Source organism: Bison bison, unplaced genomic scaffold (genome assembly GCF_000754665.1).
Source record: "Bison bison bison isolate TAMUID 2011002044 unplaced genomic scaffold, Bison_UMD1.0 scf7180017864163, whole genome shotgun sequence".
NCBI lineage: Eukaryota > Metazoa > Chordata > Mammalia > Artiodactyla > Bovidae > Bison > Bison bison.
Window position 1 is genome coordinate 1,930,648 of NW_011494735.1, and position 14,819 is coordinate 1,945,466.

The 14,819-nt window shown below is 37.2% G+C and overlaps 1 protein-coding gene across 2 annotated transcripts in view; it reads left to right on the forward strand.

The window, feature by feature from the left end:
* The window catches only part of CPNE8 (copine VIII), a 274,643-nt gene that overhangs the window by 82,480 nt on the left and 177,344 nt on the right, over nt 1–14,819 (forward strand). For both annotated transcript variants that reach the window (XM_010841510.1, XM_010841509.1), the window contains exon 5: nt 6,571–6,610. In XM_010841510.1, the coding sequence (XP_010839812.1) occupies nt 6,571–6,610 (40 nt within the window). The remainder of the gene's footprint in view (nt 1–6,570; nt 6,611–14,819) is intronic.

The following is a 14,819-nucleotide window of genomic DNA, read 5'->3' on the forward strand; positions in this document are numbered from 1 at the left end:
AGGGGATGACAGAGGATGAGATAGTTGGATGACATCACCGACTCCACGGACATAGGTTTGGGTGTACTCCAGGAGTTGGTGATGGACAGGGAGGCCTGGCGTGCTGCGGTTCATGGAGTTGCAAAGAGTCGGACATGACTGAGTGACCAAACTGAACTGAACTAACAATTTCTTCTAATTATCCATTTATATAAGTATACAACCTGTGAGAGCAGGCTTTCTTTCTTTTTCTAACACTGATTTTTCTACCATATCTATCTAAATAAATGTGAAAAGTAGTGTAATCTTTCTCTAGTTATGAGTACCTATTTATCCATTGTTCCTAACTGATTAGTTTTTACATTTTGTCTTAGCAGTGTGTTGCTTCTAGGAAAAAATATTCATTGCTGAAAATGTGGAAAATTAAAAAAGGATAAAGTAGTTAATGAAGTTACCTGTAATCCCAACCTGGGGCTTCCCTGGTGGCTCAGTGGTAAAGAATCCACCGGCAAATGCAGGAGACAGGGGGTCGATCCCTGGGTTGGGAAGATGCCCTGGAGATGGAAATGGCAACCTACTCCCAGTATTCATGGACAGAGGACCCTGGTAGGCTACAATCCATGGTGTCACAAAAAGTCGGACATAACTTAGCAACTAAACAGCAACAGCAACAACAATCTCAACCTACCTCACTCAGAGCACTAATGGAAACACCCTGACATACTTACAGTAGCATGGCCTTTTGAAGGAGCAACAGTGTTGAATAATACAATAGTCTAAATTGGACAACATAGATGTAATTGGTTTTCAGAATTGTTTTTTATTTATTAACCTTTATGTTAATTTTACAAATTTCTATTATTTTTTTACTGAAAAGAAGCTTTTCAGTTGCACATTATGGAAGGTTTGAAAATGGCTTTCAGAAGATTTTTTTAGTTAACTTTTAATGCTGATGGAAAATTGCTATCAGAGAGAGAGAGAGAAAATGAATGAATATATATTTCTGGCAGCACTGGCCCAAATTCCAGTAAGTTCTGATTAATCCAAAATTATTATTATGGTGATTTGGTTGAGATATTTTAAGGTTAGTTTGTCAGCTATGAGTTGTAAAATTCTCCTGCCTGTTTGATTTGATGTAGCATTCAAGAGACATGGTTTCTGTTATTATGCTGTTTTATCACAGTGCTATGCTTTATCACAGATAAAGTCATAACTTTAGCATTCATTTATTTTGTTATAATTGTTACATGTGTAATAGTATTGATACATTATAATTCTCCTTGTTGTCATAATTGAAAACTTTATTATGGTAGAACAGTTGTCATTGAGAAAGAAATGTGGATAGCTGTTTCAGTATGTAGTATTTTCTGAAGAATACAAGAAATCATATATAACTACTTATGTTCTAATTTTTCCATTTGGGTACACCAACAAGGGAGTTAGAGTCTAAACTTGACTTAGGTGAAAAGTGAAAGTGAAGGTGAAGTCATGAAGTCGTGTCCAACTCTTTGCGACCCCATGGACTGTAGCCCACCAGGCTCCTCTGTCCATGGGATTTTCCAGGCAAGAATACTGGAGTGGGTTGCCATTTCCTTCTCCAAGAAATCTTTCCAACCCAGGGATTGAACCGGGTCTCCCACATTGTAGGCAAATTCTTTACCATCTGAGCCACAGTAGATGATTTCCCTCCTTTGTAAATGAATGGTGATAATTATGGAATTATCAAAATTCAGTTGAAGCTCAAACTCCAATACTTTGGCCACCTGATGCAAAGAGCTGACTCATTTGAAAAGACTGATGCTGGGAAAGATTGAGGGAAAGAGGAGAAGGGGACAACAGAGGATGAGATGGTTGGATGACATTACCTACTTGATGGACATGGGTTTGGGTGGACTCCGGGAGTTGGTGATGGACAGGGAGGCCTGGAGTGCTGCAGTTCATGGGGTCCCAAAGAGTCGGACACGACTGAGCGCCTGAACTGAACTGATAATTATGGAATGCATATTGTTATTGCAATCTATTTTTGAAGATTCTCAACACTTTGAGGGAAAATATGTTCCTTTATTTCTTCCAATAATTGTCCCAACACCGCCAATTTCTGTTTCTCCAATTGGTTAAGTGTCGTCTTAACAATGCCAAGGTCTAACTGCATGACTTTTTAGTCACTTTGTATATTAGAACTATCTCATTTGTTAATAGTTATATAGTATTCATTTTAAAACTTTAATCTCACACTTAATCCAAAATTCTTTGCTTTCTCTCCCTTCAGTTGGAGATACTGTAATAGCTACTTACAAGAGAGAAGGGGGTTGGGATAGCAGAAAGGTAGGGGAGTTGGGAAGCAGATAAGTGTGTCTTTCTCCTGTGTTCTGAAAAACCTAGGCCTTAGAGTATACTGGCCTCAGGGGATACATATCAAACACTCTGTCCTCCTCACTGTGGAGGAGGAACTAAAAAGTTGTGCATCAGTGCTAAATCAAATCTCAGAGGTATAGTTTTGGATGAAGTAGAAAAAAAAAATAGCTTTATTGCTTTGCCTGGCAAAGGAGGACACAGCAGACTCCTGCTCTTGAAAACTTGTGTCCTATCCTGGGAAGATTTGATGAGGAATTTTATAGCAATGGTTCAAGGGTGGTGTTGTTGATAAGACTAGGGTGTGTGAAGGACCTGTACTCTTCTAATCTGGTCTCAGGTCATCTCTTGATTTGCTTCTCTAGTTCCTTTAGTATGGCCTTAGGTGGTATTCTCTGGGAAAAACATCTTCCATTTGTTGAAAATTTTACTTCTATAAAGAGCTTAATGATATTGTTAAGTGGAATCAGCACCCTGCTCCAAGGCTTCACTATTGTTTCTTGGCTGCTCCTCCTCTGTCTTTGCATCCCTTCACTTCCATGATTAGCAACTGTGAAATCTGCAATTTTGGAACTCAGGAAAGGTCATGGAGGTGAGAGTCTGTTCCTTACCAACAAGAAATAGGAGACATGGAAGGCTTCCACACCCAGGAGCCTGACAGGTCCTGCTTGATTTCAGAAAGACGTCATTCTTTGTACGTCAGCTTTCAGAAGGCACTTCCCAGCATTGTCAGCTAACATTCTCTTCCACTGGCAGCCAAGGATGGACCTATTGTTGTTGTTCAATTGCTAAGTCGTGTCCAACTCTTTGCAACTCCATGACAGAGGGCTAGATGCTATCCTCCCCTTCCCACAATCATCCTAGATTTTGGAGCTCCCCTTCACCTTGCTTTGGGGAATGGAAAGAACCTCCTCCTGCCCCTTCAGAGATAGTGAATAGCCTGTCACTTCATGAGTAAGCTTTGTAGAGAAGGGTTTGACCCTAATGAGAGTGACTTACTGGCAGCTCTGAGCTAAGCATGAGAAGGAACTTAGTATCTCTTGTTTTCAGCTTTGGGCCTTAGTTGGAATTTCAGAAATACAAGAAAAATTCCAGTCAACATCTGTTACCCTCTATTAGAAAACATAATCATTAGGAGTCACCCAAATCAGTTACTGCCAGTTCAGTATTTTACTAAGATTTCAACAGCAGAATGAAGTGGTTTACAAAATTCCTGTTAGTAAATTTAGGCACAAGTGTACAATCCTGGGGATAAACTACTGAACTTTTGCTTTGCAATATATCTTTTCTTATTTAGGGGGATTATGGCATTCATAAACATAGATACACACCCACACTCACACTCCCCAGCCCCATGCACACAGATATATTTTTACCATTTAGGATGTAGTGTTTATGTTCTGACTTATGAGGATTAAAGCCAGTGATATTTTTAGAAAGTTAGAAGGAAAATTCCCATAAAAGAAAAATCATGGTAATTTTGAAAGCATTGTAATACAACATATTACAATGGGAATTACCTATTTTTGAGATAATAGCATTATAAAGCTTTGTTAAAGACAATTAAGGAGGATTGTATTTGAAGATACTTAAATTCTTTGTGATGAAAACACAAACACTTCATTTTTGCTTATTGAATTGAACTAAATATACCATGTTCATTTCTGTTCAGTTCAGTCGCTCAGATTTCCCCTCCTTCAGATTTCCTTTTCCCTTTAGGTTCACCACAGAGCACTGAATAGAGCTCCCTGTGCTATGCAGTATGTTCTCATTCAGTCCAGTCGCTCAGGTGTGTCCGACTCTTTAAGACCCCATGGACTGCAGCACGACAGGCCTCCCTGTCCATCACCAACCCTCGAGTTTATTCAAACTCATGTCCATTGAGTAGGTGAGGCCATCCAACCATCTCTTCTCCTCCTGCCCTCAATCTTTCCCAGCATCAGGGTCTTTTCCAATGAGTCAGTTCTTCGCATCAGGTGGCCAGCGTATTGGAGTTTCATCTTCAACATCCGTCCTTCCAATGAATATTAAGTACTGATTTCCTTTAGGATGGATTGGTTGGATTTCCTTGCAGTCCAAGGGACTCTCAAGAGTCTTCTCCAACACCACAGTTCAAAAGCATTAATTCTTCAGTGCTCACATCCATACATGACCACTGGAAAAACCATAGCCTTGACTAGACAGTTTTTGTTGGCAAAGTAATGTCTCTGCTTTTTAATATGCTGTCTAGGTTGGTCATAAGTTTTCTTCCAAGGAGTAAGCATCTTTTAATTTCATGGCTGCAGTCACCATGTGCAGTGATTTTGAAGCCCCCCAAAATGAAGTCTCTCACTGTTTCCACTGTTTCCGCATCTGTTTGCCATGAAGTGATGGGACCAGACGCTGTGATCTTAGTTTTCTGAATGTTGAGCTTTAAGCCAACTTTTTCACTCTCCTCTTTCACTTTCATCAAGAGGCTTTTTAGTTCCTCTTCACTTTCTGCCATAAGGATGTTGTCATCTGCATGTTTGAGGTTATTGATATTTCTCCTGGCAATCTTGATTCCAGCTTGTGCTTCTTCCAGCCCAGCGTTTCTCATGATGTACTCTGCATATAAGTTAAATTAGCAGGGTGACAGTATACAACCTTGCTGTACTCCTTTTCCTATTAGGAACCAGTCTGTTGTTCCATATCCAGTTTTAACTGTTGCTTCTTGACCTGCATGCAGATTTCTCAAGAGGCAGGTCAGGTGGTCTGGTATTCCCATCTCTTTCAGAATTTCCCACAGTTTGTGGTGATCCACACAGTCAAAGGGTTGGGCATAGTCAATAAAACAGAAATAGATGTTTTCATGGAACTCTCTTGCTTTTTCAATGATCCAGTGGAATTTGGCAATTTGATCTCTGGTCCCTCTGCCTTTTCTAAAACCAGCTTCAACATCTGAGAGTTTACAGTTCACGTATTTTTGAAGCTGTCTTAGAGAATATACTATGCTATTTCTCTCCAATCCACACTAAACCCTTTATAGAAAACACTTTCCAGGGATGATACTTGAGAAGGGTCCAGGAGAGTTATACTTTACATATGATATTGCTACAGTTGCTAATTTTAATCTTACCCTCAAAAATTGTCTTGAATAAGAATTTTTTTTTTACTAATATTGTAGGCCTTTAGTAGATGTTGGCAATTTGCTGATTCAGAACTCTAGTTTACAACTGTTGAGAGTGATCAAACTGCCCTGATATGAAGGAAAGTAATTTGTAACTCTATTTGTAATTCTTCTGAGACTGTCATTTGCATCGCACAAATTTAAAGCCAGTTTGTGGCAAACATTCTTTACTAGGGAGTAAGCGTACCTGTGCCAAGAATCAGTATACACAGTGAACTCTGTTTCTATGCTTTTTTTTGACTGAGATGCTTTTCTTCCTCTGGGAAAACATTCTTGTTATGTGAGATGGAAGATTTTAATGAGCCATTAAAAAAAAAAAAGTTATTTTTTTGTAGGTAGCTATGCACAGTAATGTGAAAAGAATATGATTTGGGAGAAAGATTGGAGCCAGTACAAATATTTTCCTATTCAAGAATTCAGCAAATTGAGGTTGATTTAAATGTTAGCAACCTTTCTGCTTTAAAAAAAAAAAAATTAAAACAAGGGACTAAGTGATAGTGAGTGATATTTTCCCAGGATATCTTCAAAAAATAATTTGCTTCCAGTACCAACTAATCAAAAATAGGAAAATAGTAGTCTTATATAAACACATTTTTCTTTCTATAAAATACATGTTTTCCCTAAATCATATGATTGGAGAAAATTAATTTCTCATTACTTTTGCCAATTTCAAAACTAATAAGAGTATTTATGATATTAAATAAGAATTATTATATATACAAATGACAGCCTGTTATCAGCACTTTTCTAAAAGAGAAATTTCAGTTTTTAGGGAGGATTTTGAATCTATTGATTCACAGAAAAGGGAAATTTTAAAATTTTCTTATCATGAAGAAGAGTTGATGACTGTGAAAGTATTAAAATTAAGACTTCTACTTAAGTGGTAGAAATAAAAGGACCCAGGGTTTATGAATTCTGCCTTTAGTATGTAGGCCAGAGTTTATGAGAAATTTCTAAATTTGCTAAATTTTTCTCTGTATCATATACTTTTGACTCATTTTTTTATATCATTTGTATTTTGGGGAAACACTAATGTTTTTCTCTAGCTTCACTTGTGGAAATAATTTAAAGTGTATATTTTAATTTTTTAGGTATGATGTTGATTCGAAGAGTCCCAACCTGTCCAAACATGTAAGTTCATATCTTTATGTTTTTTAAGATGATTAAAAATTAAATTCGTGTATCATGATTTCACTGGTATTTATGTTAATTGAGTCATATTAAAGTTGTATACGGAGAAGGCAATGGCAACCCACTCCAGTACTCTTGTCTGGAAAATCCCATGGATGGAAGGGCCTGGTAGGCTGCAGTCCATAGGGTCGCTAGGAGTCGGACATGACTGAGCGACTTCACTTTCACTTTTCACTTTCATGTATTGGAGAAGGAAATGGCAACCCACTCCAGTGTCCTTGCCTGGAGAATCCCAGGGATGGGGGAGCCTGGCGGGCTGCTGTCTATGGGGTCACACAGAGTCGGACACGACTGAAGCGACTTAGCAGCAGCAGCAGCAAAGTTGTATGTCCACAACTTACCTAATAATTACATTGAAAATAAATAACATTTTATTTACATTTAATTTTTTAAATTAGACCATAGTTACTTTGCAATATTGTGATGGTTTTTGCCATACATCAACATGAATCAGCATTAAGTATACATATATTCCCTCCTAATTCAACACCCCCTCCCACTTCTTTCCCCATTCCGCCCCTAAGGTCACAGAGGCTTTTGGTTCCCTGTCCCATGCAACAAACTCTCATTGGCTATTTGTTTTACATATGGTAACATATATATTTCAATGCTATTCTCATATACCATGCCACCCTCTCCTTCCCTCACTGTGTCCAAAACGTCTGTGTCTCCTTTGTGCTCTGCAAGTAAGATTTTCAGTACTGTCTTTCTAGATTCCTCATACATGTGTTAATATATGATATTTGTCTTTCTTTTTCTAACTTATTTTTCTCTGTATAATAGCCTCTAGATTCATTCACCTCATTAGAACTGACTTAAATGCATTCCTTTTTATAGCTGAGTAATATTCCATTGTGTACATGCCATAACTTCCTTATCCATTCATCTATTGCACATCTAGCTTGCTTCCAAGTCCTAGTTATTGTAAATAGTGCTGCAATGAACACTGGGGTGCATGTGCCTTTTTCACTTATGGTTTCCTCCAGAAATATGCTGAGCAGTGAGATTGCTAGGTCATATGGTAGTTTTATTCCTAGTTTTTTAATGAAATGTCTATTCTCTTCTACATAGTGGCCATATCAGTTTTTATTCCCACCGATAGTATAAGAGAGTTCCCTTTTCTCTACAACCTCTCCAGCATTTATTATTTGTAGACTTTTTGATGATGGCCATTCTGACCTGTGTGAGATGTTTCCTCATTATAGTTTTGATTTGTATTTCTCTAATAATAAGCAATATTTAGCATCTTTTCATGTGTTTATTAGCCATCTGCATGTCTCCTTTGGAGAAATGTCTGTTTATGTCTTCTGTCCACTTTTTGATTGGGTTGTTTGTTTTTCTGATATTGAGCTGCTGAACTGCTTTTTGTATTTTCTCCCACTCAAGGGCTGTCTTTTCACTTTATGTATAGTTTAATTTGTTGTGCAAAAGCTCTTAGATTTAATTAGGTCCCATTTGTTTATGTTTGTATTTCCATTACTCTAGGAGGTGGATTATAAAAGATCTTGTTGTGATTTATATCAGAGAGTGTTCTGCCTATGTTTTCCTCTAAGAGTTTTATAGTTTCTCATCTTCTCTTTGGGTCTTTAATGCATTTTGACTATATTTTTGTGTATAGTGTTAGGAAGTGTTCTAATTTCATTCCTTTATAAGTAGCTGACCAGTTTTCCCAGCACTGCTTGTGGACAAGAGTATCTTTTCTCCATTATACACTTTTTGCCTCCTTTTTTAAAGATAAAGTGTGCATAAGTGCATGGGTTTATCTCTGGGCTTTCTATCTTGCTCTATAGTCTATATTTCTATTTTTGTGCCAGTACTATACTGTCTTGAGGACTGTAGCTTTGTAGTATAGTCTTAAGTCAGGAAGGTTGATTCCTCCAGTTTCATTCTTCTTTCTCAAGATTGCTTTGGCTATTCAGTATCTTTTGTGTTTTCATACAAACTGTGAAATTATTTGTTCTAGTTTTGCAAAAAATACCTTTGGTAGTTTGATAGGGATTGCACTGTATCTAAGTTGGTACTATAGTTGTTTTCACTATGTTGATTCCTCTAGTCCAAGAACATGGTATATCTCTCCATCTGTTTGTGACATTCTGATTTCTTCCATCAGCATCTTACAGTTTTTTGCATACAGGTGTTTTGTCTATTTAAATAAATTTATAACTAAATATTTTATCTTTTTGTTGCTGCGGTGAATAGGATCGTTTTCTTAATTTCTCTTTCTGATTTTTCATTGTTAGTATGTAGGAATGCAAAAGGATTTCTGTATATTAATATTATATACTGCAAGTTTACTATATACATTGATTAACTCTAGTATTTTTCTGGTGGCATCTTTAGGGTTTTCTTTGTAGATATTCATGTTTTCTGCAAACAAAGTTTTACTTCTTTTTCAATCTTGATTAATTTTATTTCTTTTTCTCCTATGATTGTTGTAGCTTGGACTTCCAAAACTATTTTGAATAATAGTGGTGAGAGTGGGCACCTTTGTCTTGTTCCTGATTTTAGAGGAAATGCTTTCAGTTTTTCACCATTGAGTATAATGTTTTCTGTGGGTTTGTTGTGTATGGCCTTTACTATGTTGAGTTGTTTCTTCTTTGCCTACTTTCTGAATTGTTTTTATCATAAATTATACTGAATTTTGTCAAAGTCTTTCTCTGCATTTGTTGAGATGATCATATGGTTTTATCTTTGAATCTGTTAGTATGGTGTATCACATTGACTGATTTGTGGATATTGAAGAATCTTTGTATCCCTGATATAATGCCCACTTAAGCAATGGCACCCCACTCCAGTACTCTTGCCTGGAAAATCCCATGGATGAAAGAGCCTGGTAGGCTGCAGTCCATGGGGTCGCTAAGAGTTGGACATGACTGAGCGACTTCACTTTCACTTTTCACTTTCATGCATTGGAGAAGGAAATGGCAACCCACTCCAGTGTTCTTGCCTGGAGAAACCCAGGGACAGGGAAGCCTGGTGGGTTGCTGTCTCTGGGGTCGCACAGAGTCGGACACAACTGAAGTGACTTAGTAGTAGTAGTAGTAATCATGATGTATGGTCTTTATAATGTGTTGTTGGATTCTGTTTGTTAGAATTTTGTTGAGAATTTTTGCACCTATGTTCATCAGTGATATTAGCCTGTAATTTTCTTATTTTGTGGATCTTTGTCTGGTTTTGGTATTATTATGATACCAGGGTATAGAATGAGTTCATGAATTTTCCTTCCTCTGTGATTTCCTGGAAGAGTTTGACTAGGACAGGTGTTAACTCTTCTCTAAGCTTTTGGTAGAATTTGCCTATGTAATCTGGAAAAGGAAATGGCAACCCACTCCAGTGTTCTTGCCTGGAGAATCCCAGGGACGGGGGAGCCTGGTGGGCTGCCATCTATGGGGTCGCACAGAGTCGGACACGACTGAAGTGGCTTAGCAGCAGCAGCAGCCTATGTAATCATCCACATGTGTGCCAAGTTGCTTCAGTCGTGTTCAATTCTGCAACCACACGGACTGCAGCCTGCCAGGCTCCTCTGTCCATCGGATTCTCTAGGCTAGAATACTTGAGTGAGTTGCCATGCTGTTCTCCAGGTGATCTTCCTGACCCAGGGATTGAACCCGTGTCTCTTATATCTCTTACATTGGCAGGCAGATTCTTTACCACTAGTGCTGCCTGGGAAGCCCATGTAGCCATCTAGCCCTGGGCTTTGTTGGAAGATTTTTTTATTATAGTTTTGATTTCTACGCTTGTGATTGGTCTGTTCGTATTTTCCTCTTCTTCCTGGTTCAATTTTGAAAGATTATACATTTCTAAGAATTTGTCGATTTCTTCCAGGTTGTCCAATTTTATTGGCATATAGTTGTTCATGGTAGTCCCATGGGCCTTTGTATTTCTGTGTTGTTTGTTGTAACTTCTTTTTCATTTGTAATTTTATTGGTTTGTGTCTTCTTCGCTTTTTTCTTGATGAGTGTGGCTAACGGTTTTATAATTTTGTTTATCTTCTTAAAGAACCAACTTTTACTTTTATTGAGCTTTTCTAGAGTCTCCTTCATTTCTTTTGCATTTCTTTTGCTATGATCTTTATGATTTCTTTCCTTCTACTAACTTCAGGTTTTTGTTGTTGTTTGTTTTGGTTTGTTGTTTTTGTGTTTGTTTTGTTGGTGTTCTTCTTTTTCTAGTTGCTTTAGGTGTAGTATTACATATATTTGATGTCTCTTGCTTCTTGATGTAGAATTGTATTGCTTTAAACTTCCCTCTTAGCACTACTTTTCCTGTGTCCCATAGATTTTAAGTTGTCATGTCTTTGTTGTCATTTGTTTTTAGCCATATTTTCATTTCCTTTTTGATTCTTCAGTGATCTGATGGTTCTTTGTAAGTGTATTGTTTAGCCTCCATGTGCTTGTGTTTTTCATAGGTGTTTTTTTTTTTCTATAATTGCTATCTAATCTTACAAAGCTGTGATCAGAAAAGATACTTGAAATTATTTGAGTTTTTAGAAATTTACCAAGGCCTGATTTGTGGTCCAGGATGTGATCTAGCCTAGAGAATATTCCATGTGCATCTGAGAAAAAAGTGAAATCTGTTTTGGGGGGTTGAAATGCCAGTAGATATCAATTAGGTCCAACTTGTCCTATGTATCATTTATAGCTTGTGTTTCCTTACTAATTTTCTGTCTGGGTGATTTGTCCATTGATGTGACTGTTGTATTAAAGTCTCCCACTATTACTGTGTTACTGTCAATTTCCTCTTTAATAGTTGTTAGCATATGCCTTACATATTGAGGTGTTCCTATGTTGAGTGCATGTATACTTATAATTTTTAGGTCTTCTTGGAATGATCCCTTGATCATTATATAGTGTCCTTTGTCTCTTATAACAATCTTTGTTTTAAAGTCTATTTTATCTAATATGAATATTGCTGCTCCTGCTTTCTTTTGATCTCTGTTTGCATGGAGTATCTTTCCAGCTTCTCACTTTCAGGCTGTGTGTGTCCTTAGGTTTAAGGTGTTTCTCTTGAAGATAGCATATATAGGGATCTCCCTTTTGTACCATTCAGCCAATCTGTGTCTTTGGGTTGGAGCATCTAGGCCATTTACATTTAAGGTAATCATTTATAAGTATGATCCTGTGAACATTTAATTTATTGTTTTGAGTTTGTTTTTATAGGCTTTTTCTGTCTTGTCTAGAGACATTCCTTTAGCATTTATTAAAGAGCTGCTGTGGTAGTGTTGAATTCTCTTAGATTTTGATTGTCTGTAAAAGTTTTGATTTCTCTTCCAAATCTGAATGAGATCCTTGCTCAATAGAGTAATCTTAGTTGTACATGTTTTTTCTTTCATCACTTAAATATATCCTGCCATTCCCTTCTTGCCTGCAGAGTTTTTGTTGAAAGATCAGCTGAAAGATCATTATGGAAATCCCCTTGTATGCCATTTGTTGGTTTTCCTTGCTACTTTTAATATTTGTTCTTTGTGTTTAATTTTTGTTAGTTCGATTAACACGTTTTTTGGCATATTTCTCCTTGGGTTTATCATGGATGGGACTCTCTGGGCTTCCTGGACTTGGGTGGCTATTTCCCTTCCTTTTTAGGGAAGTTTTCTACTATAATCTCTTCACATATTTTCTCATGCCCTTTCCTTTTGTCTTCTTTTTCTGGGACTCCTATGATTTGAATGTTGGAGCTCTTAGTGCTGTCTCAGAAGTCTCTGAGGCTGTCTTCATTTCTTTAACATATAAGATAAGACACTTTTGGATTTTATAATGACGCTCAAAATGAGCATTTGTACTGACCAAGAATGTAAAGCAGTTTGGGAAAGAAAATATATTATTTTATTCAGATATTTATAATATTTCCAGTACTATAATCTAGTGGCTAGTGGAACGTTTAGAGCATATAGTAATATTCTTTAATTCCAGGAAAGTAGGGGAAGAGAGAGGAGGCATATTTTTATTAAATACTTACTATGTTCCAGGTATTTATTCTAAGTGTTTTGAATATGTTATCTAACTTGGATCTCCCAACAATTTAATTTGTAAATATTATTTATAAAATTTATTTTATAGATTAGAATACTGAAGGTAAAGGCTTTAATAAATCTTTCAGTGAAAATACAAACACAGGTGGTCTAGGTTTGTTCAATATGGTTTACAGACATTTCAACAGACTTCAAAACTAAGTTCTATCCATATATTATTTAGACTGTAAAATAATGATGAACACATTTAACAGATATTTGTTGACCTCCTGGTCAGTTTTTTAAAAGTCTTATAGTTAATATGTTGAAATTATTTGAAGCATTCTCAATTGCAAGGCAATGGCAACCCACTCCAGTACTCTTGCCTGGCAAATCCCATGGACGGAGGAGCCTGGTAGGCTGCAGTCCATGGGGTCTCTAGGAGTCGAACATGACTGAGCAACCTCACTTTCACTTTTCACTTTCATGCATTGGAGAAGGAAATGGCAACCCACTTCAGTGTTCTTGCCTGGAGAATCCCAGGGACGGGGGAGCATGGTGGGCTGCTGTCTATGGGGTCGTACAGAGTTGGACATGACTGAAGCAACTTAGCAGCAGCAGCAGCAGCAGCCACTCTAAAGTGTATTTGGTCTATGTGTTTGTTAGAGTTCTAGTAAAGTGCTTGGATTTATTACTGGAAATTCTATTATGATCTAATTATAGTGGCTCATCAACTGAAATGCAACACTATAATAAGAAACAATAAAGCGGTTTCTATTTTAGCTAGTCTTTATTTCTCTATCTAAATACAGAGCAAATATCTAAAAATATCCATTAAGGGACACTAATGTACTACTACTTACTTAGAGTTCATTATATCTACTACCCATTATATCTACTACTGTGGGCAAGAATCCCTTAGAAGAAATGGAGTAGCCCTCAGAGTTGACAAAAGAGTCTGAAATGCAGTACGTGGGTGCAATCTCAAGAATGACAGAATGATCTCTGTTTCCAAGGCAAACCGTTCAGTATCACAGTAATCCAAGTATATGCTCCAACCATTAATGCTGAAGAAGCTGAAGTTGAAGAACTCTATGAAGACTTACAAGACCTTCTAGAACTTATACCCCAAAAAAGTTGTCTTTTTCATCATAGGGGACTGGAATGCAAAAGAAGGAAGTCAAGAGATACCTGGAGTAACAGGCAAATTTGTCCTTAGAGTACAAAATGAAGCAGGGCAAAGGCTAACAGAGTTTTACCAAGAGAACACACTGGTCATAGCAAAGATCCTCTTCCAATAACACAAGAGAGTCTACACATGGACATCACCGGATTCTCAATACCTAAATTAGATTGATTATATTCTTGGCAGCCAAAGATGGAGAAGCTCTATACATTCAGCAAAAACAAGACTAGGATCTGACTGTGGCTCAGATCATGAACTCCTTATTGCCAAATTCAGATTTAAATTGAAGAAACTAGGGAAACCATTAGGCCATTCAGGTATGACCTAAATCCAGTCTCTTACAATTATACAGTGAAAATGACAAACAGATTCAAGAGATTAGATCTGATAGACAGTGCCTGAAGAACTATAGACAAAGGTTTGTGACATTGTACAGGAGGCAGTGATCCAGATGATCCCCAAGAAAAAGAAATGCAAAAAAGCAAAACAATTGTCTGAGGAGGTCTTACAAATAGCTGAGAAAAGAAGAGAAGCAAAAGGCAAGGGAGAAAAGGAACCATATACCCATTTGAATGCAGAGTTCCAAAGAATAGCAAAGAGAGATAAGAAAGCCTTCCTCAATGATCAGTGCAAAGAAATAGAGGAAAACAATAGAATGGGAAAGACTAGAGATCTCTTCAAGAAAATTAGAGATACCAAGGGAACATTTCATGCAAAGATGAGCACAATAAAGGACAGAAATAAAATATTAAGAAGAGGTGGCAAGAATACACAGAAGAACTATACAAAAAAGATACTCATGATCCAGATACCACGATGGTGTGATCGCTCACCTAGAGCCAGACATCCTGGAATGCAAAGTCAAGTGGGAATTAGAAAGCATCACTAGGAACAAAGCTAGTGAAGATGATGGAATTCCAGTTGAGCTATTTCAAATCCTAAATGATGATGCTGTAAAAGTGCTGCACTCAATATGCCAGCAATTTTGGAAAACTCATCAGTGGCCACAGGACTGGAAA